Raw genomic sequence first — 9,558 nt, 5'->3', positions numbered from 1 at the left:
CATCACAAGGTACACTTTGAATACCTTACAATTTTATTTGTCAATTATATCGCAATAAAGCTGAAAAAAAAAAGAATTTGAACTTAGGACCTATCAATGATTTTAAAATATGGGGTGGAGGGAGTTCACAGCAAAAGCAGCTGCTGAGCTAAGAAAAGAAGAAAAATACGACTCAGTATAAAGATAGGTACTAGTTAATTTTAAGTACTAAAGAGGCATTTCACGCGCTGCTCGAATGTGGGAAAATCTCTTTGGTGTGGCAAAAAAATACTCATTATAGGTGCTCTAAAAAAGTACAAATTCTCTGCAAGTACACATTTTCATTATCAGATTTTTCTGTTTCTTCTCGGCCAATTATTTTAAAAATATAAACAAAGGCGTTTTAGCAAAACAAAAGGGTGACAAACTGATATACTAATAAGCTATAACGGAATGTAATGGGGGGACTTCATACCTGCCAAAGAAAATTAAGAAAGAATACAAAATCTCAAAGTGAGCCCTGCTGATCTGCCACAGTAGAAAAATTGCTCATCACTTTCCAGTCTAATCTGAGGTGTCTCTTTTTCTACTCAGTTTTTAAAAATACCATTAGGATCCTTTGCACTGAATTTGGAAGTAATTAAAAGTATTATGGTAGCTTTAAATTTTATGGATAATTCATTTGTATAAAAAGGGACATAAAATTCGTCTTTTGTGTTTAAACCTCATAATATCAGAAACATCATGGGTGTGTACAATTCAACCTGTAGTTTCCCAGCTTTGCCTGTTTGCTGAAGCACTAAGTAGTCTACGTTATCATGGAAATGACTATTATCCAAAAATCACTGCTCATTCCTTGTGGGCCACCCTGCCAGTATCAAGTGAATGAATTTATAGGTTTGAGGTTTCATCCTCCAATTCAGGATTTGGGCCCTTTATCAAATACCTGCAGTGTTTCTGAAATACCCAACTGAAAATAGGCAAACGTTTCTAGGTACTACCACAAGCTCTGGAAAAACTGTGACCATCCGTTGTCATGAATTTAATTGTTTCAAAGACAGTGCTAAACCCTCGTAACGTGCATTAAGAATGACATGTCGTAACACTGAACCCGGACTCGCCATCACTTCTCCCTCACGGCCAGGATCATCTCACAGGTCATGTCTTCCTCCAGGTCCTCGCCTCCAGCCGTGGCTTTTCCAAAGTCGATGGGAACCAGCCCTCCCAGGTACTGCTCTCCGCTCACCAGGGAGGCCTCCTCGGCAGCGGCTTCTTGGGGAAAAGGCACAGCGTTGGCAAATTTAAAATAAAACAACCAAGACATCAGAACTGATAAACGGTGCGATTGTATTTTGGAAACAATCGCTGAATTTTATTCTCAACCTCAGCTCTAGGTCAGGGCTTCTCAACCTCAGCTCTGCAGACATTTAGGCCCGAAGGGTTCCCTGCTGTGGGAACCTGTCCTGCGCACCGTTAGGTGGTTAGCAGCCTCCCTGGCCTTGACCTCTGGGGTGCCAGAAGCACCATCCCCCAGCTGTGGCAACCAGAAATGCCACCAGACACAGGCACCTGTGCCCTGGTGGGCAAAATCACCCCCCGCTGAGAACCACGGATTAAGGTGAATGCAGATCCTGTGAATTACTGGCCGGACCCCTTACACAAGTCTTGTCCTGGTACCCACGGAATGACACTGATGAAATGAAAAAGGCCAGCTGCTCTCGGGACGCCTGTCCCATCAGCTAACCAACATACCCCGAGTCACCTCCGGGTCAAGCGTCCTGCTAGGTACACGCTATGAGCCACACTCAGATCCGTGACCATCCCGGCCCTCCTTCCAGCAGCTTCTAAACAGTCAGCCCAACTTTGGGAGTCTAAAAACAGAGGCTCACATCCACATCCAACCCCCTACCCATTTTCCAAATTCCTCCCCAAGAAGACCCCTGGAAAGTCACTGACGAGGCACGGGCAATGAGAGACAGAGGGCCCCGCCCAGAAGAAGGCGTTTACCGCATGTGACTTCAAACTCGTTGCAACATAGTTTTGCTTACGGTTCCTTGAAGCATTTGTGGGGGGAGGGGGGAGAGGAATAAGACCCAGGCCTTGTGTACGAAGATGAACACAAGAGTCGCGGAATAGGTGCCGTCTCACAGTAACTTGCAGAAATCTACCGAGGACCTGGTGGGGGACACGCTGACCCACTAACGCAGCAGAAGTAGAAGTGAGACGATTACCTGGAGGATGTAGGTTCCAAAAAAAAAAAAAAACCCTGAAGTGCAAATCAAGTCCTGTTTTTGGCTAATACAAGTCAGGTTACTTGTCTCAATTCACACGTTGCTTTGAATACACAGCTGACCCTCTTCGATACGCAAAACGTTTTAATATATCCAGTCTTTTCATCCCCGAGTTTTAAAACTGCAAGAGCTTTGCCCTTTCTGCCCTTCTGGCTCATGAACAGGCAACGCCAGCCGTGTCTCCAGGGCCCCTCCCAGAGCTCGTCGACAGAATGGTCCTGTTTCAAAGACTAGTGTAAGTAAACGGGGGAGAAGGCGCACGTGGGGACCCACTCTCCATCACTAAAAAAATTTTTTTTCTGTTCTTTCAATGTCAACGTCCAGAAAGCACGTTGGGGAGAGGTCAGCTCAGGATTAATGAGGGTGAGGTGCTGCCCCGCACCTGCGGAGGCCGGTGTCCAGGCTGGAAGCCCTTAGGCTTGAACTCCACTCCCCGGCAGAAATGTCACCAACGGAGGGCAACGATTTCAAGGCCGCTAGTGAAGGCTACTCTTATTCAGGAAGAATTGTGCCAAACCTTTTAGGCACAAAGAAAATACTGCATTTATGTATCGGGGGGTGGGCCTTAGGTGCCTAATTAGCCAGGAAGTCACACATTCATGTCGGCATCTTGGGAGCCAGCCGAGGGGTCCGGGGAACCTGGCCTCGGGATCTCTTTTCCGTGGTTGAAGGATTTGAGTCGATTTCACCTGCTTGACTTTGCCCATAAGGGACTGTGCTCATGACTCGCTGGTTTATTTAACAAGCGGTGCATGAACCGACACTGACGCCAGCCTGGTCGGGGGGAGCTGGGGACCGACCTGACGGCCAGGCCTGCCTTGCAGGGGAGCACGGTGAAGTTGAGAACGGCACTCACCGGAGGGTCAGAGAAACGTGAAACTCAGCCCCGGGTGAGGATCTGCAGAGCAGAGACACAGTCCTGGGGGCATGCGAAGGGAGCTGACCCGATCGGGGCTCAGAGCTGAGATTTCAGGGAGGCACAGGTGGGAGCTTGGGGAATCGGGGCACCGTCACCCAGGAATTCCCAGCAAAGGAGAGGGTGAGCCTGGCCTGGATGGGAGGGGGGACCAGTGTGGCTGGGTGCTGGAGTTGGGGGGCCGTGTCTGGGGTCCTGGGCTTTGGAGCAGAGGGTGGTCAGGGAAGGGGCTGCGGGAGGTGGGCGGTGAGGACGGAGGGGCCCAACGTGCACGTGCAAAAGGTGCCCCGGCGGCCGGGAGAGGCGCTGCGAGACGGTGTCCTGGGCCAGGCGGAGGCAGGGGTGGAGTCGGGATGAGCGGGGGCTGAGGTGCCAGGACCGGCTGCCTCCAGATGTGGCCGAGAGGGGCTGCCAGTGCGAGCCGCGGCTTCAGGGGCCCAGACGCCGGTGTGGGTCGGGGATGTGGGAGAGAACAAGGCTGAGGGTGGCAGGGATGGCGGAGGGGTGTCAAGACTTCAGTTTTGGATGGACTGAGTTTGAGACAGCTGAGCAGACGTGCTCACCAGGCAGCTGAATATTCACCCCCAGTCTGCAGAGGCTACGGGGGCTGCAGTCCTGGACACCAGTGACCCGCCTGAAGGAACTGCAGCCGCAGGACAGGGCGTGGGCCTGGTGTGGATGCGGTTCAGGTGTGGACACAGCTGTGGACGAGGGCGAGGGCATAAGTGCAGAGGTATGGATATGGGTGTGGACATGGCGCAGGTGTGGACATGACACAGGTGTGAGTGTAGGTGTGGATATGGCGCAGCTTGGACATGACACAGGTGTGGACATGACACAGGTGTGGGCATGGGGGCAGTGGTCCTCTATGGACACCAGGCCGACTGCGGAGGAGAAGGAGCTGTGGTTAGAAGCGGGGTCGGGGGAGGGCAGCTAGAGGGGCAGGAGAAACGCCAGGAGGCTCCGCCTGTAGCAAGTGGGTCTGGAGGTCAAGAGATGGCCAGTCAGCAGTGCGAGGGCCACGGAAAGCAGGGAGAGGCCGGCGGAACGCAGTGACCTCGGGTGGCGTGATGGGGCTAGAAGCCCAGTGGAGGGGCCGAGGGGCCAGGGGAGAGGGGAGTCCATGGGAACAAGAGGGAGCCAAGTGGAGCTGCGAGTCCTGCCAGTGTATTTATTTTTTCTCAAGACACAAGTATATTTGAGGCTGGCGAGAAGGATCTGGCTGAACCGGACGAGCTGGCCGCTGGGGAGGGAGGAGAGAAACGTGGAGGGGTGAGGAGGTGGGAGAGGTGCCAGGCAGAGGCGCCACGGAGTGTCCACGGGAGCCCGGGGCGGGCTGTGGCCTCTGCCATCCGGTTCTCCACTGGCGGACGGGATGAAGGCCTGCGGTGTGGGGCTGCACTCAGGGTAAAAGGGACCACGTGTCCCTTAACTCCTGCAGGAGATAAAACAGGTGCTCCAGAGATGGGCCGTGGGTGCGATTCTGGATGGTTCTGAGCTGGGCAGCTGTGCACCGACTGAGAACCCCTAGGTCCTGCCAGTGCTCCAGAGATGGGCCGTGGGTGCGATTCTGGATGGTTCTAACTGAGTTGGGCAGCTGTGCACCGACTGAGGACCCCTAGGTCCTGCCAGGTCACCCGCCCTCCAGGACCTGGCTCCCGCTATGCCTCCAGGGTTTGAGCTTTGCCAGGTAGGTGAGACGTGGAAAAAGAACCAGGGAGTTTGGCATGTGGACAGTTACTGCAATGAGGGACGCTGCACAGAGGGGAAAAGGACGGACTGCAGGACACCCTGTTAAACGTGAGTTTCCGATAAACACTGAATCATTGCTTAGCATAAGTTTATCCCAGATAGTGTGTGGGATATACTCATATGACAAAGTTATTCATTGTTTATCTGAAATTCAAATTTAACTGGGCGTGTCCTCCACTTTATCTGACAACCCTTGAAGGAAGGAAGAGGCTTTCAGCTATCCATGGGAACATTCACAAGTCCAGGATTGGGGCTGGAATCAAAATCTAGAGAATTTAAAGGATGAGGATGTCATGCAAACATTTTCCATTTGTTTTTGCTGAAGGTTGCCTTGGTTTCCAATCACACTCTAAGTTCTAAGATTCTCATACGAAAGGAACAGAAAACATACAGAACAGCTGCACAGGAGCTAGGGCCTCCCCCTCGTGGAGCAGAACCATTCACAGGGCCGACAGGGCACGGACAACCCCTGTGTTAACCTGGGGACTCACATCTGCTCCCTGAGGCCGGAGGGAAAAGACTGACGCCTGGCGTGCGTTGAATGGCAGCCCCGCAAAAGACACATCCACATCCTAACCCCCAAACCGGGACTCGGGCTTATTTGGAACAAGGGTCTTTGAAGATGTAATGAAGGCCCTCGAGATGAGATCCTCCTGGATCTTCCAGGCAGGCCCTAAAGCCAACGACACGTGTCGGTATGAGACAGAAAAGGTGAGACGCAGATACAGGGGATGCGGCCACGGGCAGACAGAGGCAGAGACGGGGTGATGCAGCCACAGGCCCAGGGGCGCCTGGGCCACCGGAGGCCGGAATAGGCAAGGAAAGGTGCCCCCCACCACACCCAGAGCGTGCAGATGGAGCGTAGCCCTGCTGATGGCCTTGACTTAGGGCTTCTGCCTCCAGACCTATGAGCAAATCAATTCCCGTTGTTCTAAGCCACCCAGCATGCGGTCATTTGCTGCGACAGCCCCAGGAGATGGACACAGGCCTATAGCTCCGCCAGGCACAGGGACGGTCCACCAGCACGACCAAGGACAGCGGGGGCATGTGCAGCGTCATCACCTGGCTCTCACGTCCTGCCAGGACCCCATGTGACGGGGGGTGTGGACCCACCGGGGTCCCCAGGCTCACTTCCTCTGCACATCCTCCCCCTTCACCAACCCGCCCGTTGGGGCAGCAGCAATGGCTGCTGGGACCAGGCGCCTGCTGGGGTCGGACACTTAGGGTTTCTGGATGCGTCCCCTGCACAGTAACGCTCAGCACCCAGGGGAACGTACACCCAGAAAACCACCGTCAAAATAAAACCTGATTCATGTAACGTGAGGTACCGTCTTCCTTGGCCGTCTCTTTCGGGATGGTCGGCTTCCTCTTTTTCGTTCGTCTTCCTTTTTCCGAGGCGGTTGGCTTTTCCTGCCTGGAGCCACACTTTTTCAAGTGTCTCTTCATGTTACCCTGCCGGAGAAATAAGAGCACAGGGAAAGCCAGCATCACTGGGAATGGCGTGGAAAACCCACGGCTAAAGAGACAGGAAGTGGGGAGGAATGCGCGCTTTGGGTAATCTTGTACAAAAAAGATGATTTTTTTAAAGGTGACCCTTTCCTGTTGTGTTTCGGTCTAGCCGAAACCCAGCTTATTTTAAAATATTTTTAAAGTCATGGATGTCAATGGGAAGACAAAATTTATTTTCCTAGACTGCTTCTACTGAAGTGAGGCTTGAAAAATTCAATATACCCTCGATTTTATGAAAGTCAGTAATATACCATGGGCATTTTACTGCCCTGCCAGCTTCCCTCCAGACCCACTGTGCATGGAGGTATTAAGACTGTACAACATTTGGAATTAAAAAGGCAGCTCAGAGCTTTCCTATCAAACCTAGTAACGATATATTTTTGTCTACGAACACTCAGGATGGCTTAAAATAAGTGAGAACACTTACACTAAGTCCATATGCTAAAGTAAGATACTGGCAGCATGTCATTAAATATGCTGATTATATAAAATGTGACCCCTAATTTCCATTGAGACTTCAGTGTGGTGCTCAGGACTGTCCTGGTGCGTCGGGGGAAAGAGGAAGGATCCACATGTAAGGGGAGGGGGATGGTATTTAAATTTCTTCCATTTTATGCTTATCCATAGGGGTTGGCAAACTGCTTTTGAGCTACAACAGCAGACTTGAGTAGTCGGGGCAGAAACTGGTCTGTGAAGCTGAAAATATTTACTCTGGCCCTTTACAGAAAAAAGTGTGCCAATCCCTGGTTTATAGGATGACGAAGTATACAAAGCCAAGCCTTTTGGAGTCAAGGATTCCTTTGTGAATATGATAAAAAGCAAGGCTCCTTCCCCAGCAAAGGGCATGTGTATCTCCATACACAGTCTCCCTACCACTTCACAAAGTTCATGGTTAAGAACTCCTGACACCAGTTTGGATGAGCAAACAAAACAAACAAAAACACATCCAGCCTTTAAAAAGTAAGTGGGGTAAGATTTTAAGTAAACATATGGACATTTACCGCCCAGGGGGCAAAGTAATATAACAAACATCTGTGTCAGGGAAATGTTTCTCAAGAGAGGAGGTGCCCAGTATTCTGAATCCAGAGCAGGGGTCCTTACTGGGGTGGAGAGGGGTGGCCCTGTGACATTCTGGCATAGAGATACACTGGGACCACTGTGGGCTAAAGAATGGAAGTTTGTGAATCATATACTTTAAAAAAATTAAATTGAATTTGAGTATCCAGATATACTTTCATTTATTTGTCTATTTTTAAACAGCAGTTTTAGATTCACAGCAAAATTGAGAGGGAGGTAGATTTTAATAGAAGTTTAATAGCTATTCTTTTTTTTTTTTTTTTTTTTTGCGATACGCGGGCCTCTCACCGTTGTGGCCTCTCCCGTTGCGGAGCACAGGCTCCAGACGCGCAGGCTCAGCGGCCATGGCTCACAGGCCCAGCCGCTCCGTGGCATGTGGGATCTTCCCGGACTGGGGCATGACCCCGTGTCCCCCGCATCGGCAGGCGGACTCTCAACCACTGAGCCACCAGGGAAGCCCTAATAGCTATTCTTTTTTTTTTTTTTTTTTTTTTTTTGCGGTATGCGGGCCTCTCACTGTTGTGGCCTCTCCCGTTGCGGAGCACAGGCTCCGGATGCGCAGGCCCAGCGGCCATGGCTCACGGGCCCAGCCGCTCCGCGGCATATGGGATCCTCCCAGACCGGGGCACGAACCCGTATCCCCTGCATCGGCAGGCGGACTCTCAACCACTGCGCCACCAGGGAGGCCCCCTAATAGCTATTCTTAATGAAGAAACAGATTCACTCCACTCGCTGTCATACAACATCTGAGAATTTTCAACAGGAAAATAACCGGCTGCTCTCATGTTCAGAAAAGGGAAATCTGAGAATTACACCATTTTCATTAATCTGGGACACGTATAATCCTTCACCCCACAGTTGCTGCAGTTCATTTTGTATTACTGTGTATACTATGAACTCCTAACACAGGAAGTTAATTCAAAGTATACTGTTGTCCTCCTAGACAAAGATAATGTACTGATAACAATGTCACTTCTTGTATTTACGAGTTCAGCGAAAGAGATGAAATGACACCCATTCCTCTTCTTGGGAATCACAAGTTGAATAGAAGTATTCAGCACTGGTCATGCTAGATCTCTAAAGAACTAGGCACACAAAAACCAATAAGTAACCATAAGTCCATAAATAATCATTACTTCACTTAATTAAAGTATTCACTCTTTCTAGATAACATCTTCAAAATAGAATTTTTTCTTTGATATTAATTTTTTTGTTGTTGTTGCCATTGTTTTGTTGGTTTCGGATTACCATTAACTTTTGTAACTTCTCTTAAAAATAAGAGTAACAATTTTCCAACTGTAATGACTAAACATTTATGCCATGCTAAATTATTACATTAAAAACCTTCTTTTTAAATTATATAAAGGGAATTAATAAGAAGTTCTCTATCTAAAAAATGTTTTTAATTAAAAAAAATAAGAGTAACAACAAAAAAAGAGTGACAATGTTAGGGAACTAATAGATTTAATGATCCTCAAAGATATAACTCCAATCTTATGAATCCGGCATCCTTAGGGCTAGCACAGAGCCTGGCACCTAGTAAGTCTTTCACAAATTTGTGTTAACTGAGCATATGTGGCACTGTCTAAATGATGCAGTTCCAGAAAAAGCACTCTGGTGGCATCCAAGACAAATCACACACTTGCCGCGTGGTTAAGATCCCTTGACTTATCTGGTCCTCTACCAAAGCTTTCCTCTCCATTCTTGGAAGCCCTTTGAATCCAATTCTAGTTCTCGGATGCTAACATTTTCCTTACAATCTACTAACGAAGGAGGAGTCGGAAAGGGACAAGGAGAGGAGGGAAAAGAAAAGGAAAGGAAGGTATGCAGACCACGAAACTTCTCCACCTTCTCCATCTTACTGCTGTTTGCCCACAATGAGCCATCCAAGAGGTGGATCAAAATCCACCAAAGTCCAGGAGGTTATGGTCTATACACGTGTTCAATCAGGGGTCTCATTGTTGATGGGGACCATTTTTAAAGCCTTCATTGAATCTGTTACAATATTGCTTCTTTTTTATGTTTTGGTTTTTT

The 9,558-nt window shown here is 49.4% G+C and overlaps 1 protein-coding gene across 1 annotated transcript in view; it reads right to left on the bottom strand.

Annotated features, from left to right (window-relative positions):
* Positions 1–1,102: 1,102 nt before the first annotated feature.
* The window catches only part of CTCFL (CCCTC-binding factor like), a gene marked incomplete at both ends in the record, with an annotated part of 29,414 nt that continues 20,958 nt past the window's right edge, over positions 1,103–9,558 (bottom strand). The window contains 7 exons of the mRNA XM_082645795.1: positions 1,103–1,251; positions 3,460–3,594; positions 3,750–3,887; positions 4,002–4,087; positions 4,824–4,941; positions 5,946–6,014; positions 6,267–6,390. Coding sequence (XP_082501921.1) covers positions 1,103–1,251; positions 3,460–3,594; positions 3,750–3,887; positions 4,002–4,087; positions 4,824–4,941; positions 5,946–6,014; positions 6,267–6,390 — 819 coding nt within the window. The remainder of the gene's footprint in view (positions 1,252–3,459; positions 3,595–3,749; positions 3,888–4,001; positions 4,088–4,823; positions 4,942–5,945; positions 6,015–6,266; positions 6,391–9,558) is intronic.

The sequence above is a fragment of the Mesoplodon mirus genome (genome assembly GCF_964341445.2).
Source record: "Mesoplodon mirus genome assembly, chromosome: 15".
Taxonomy (NCBI): Eukaryota; Metazoa; Chordata; class Mammalia; order Artiodactyla; family Ziphiidae; genus Mesoplodon; species Mesoplodon mirus.
Note: the sequence above shows the minus strand (reverse complement) of the source record. Positions and strands in the feature narration are given on the sequence as shown.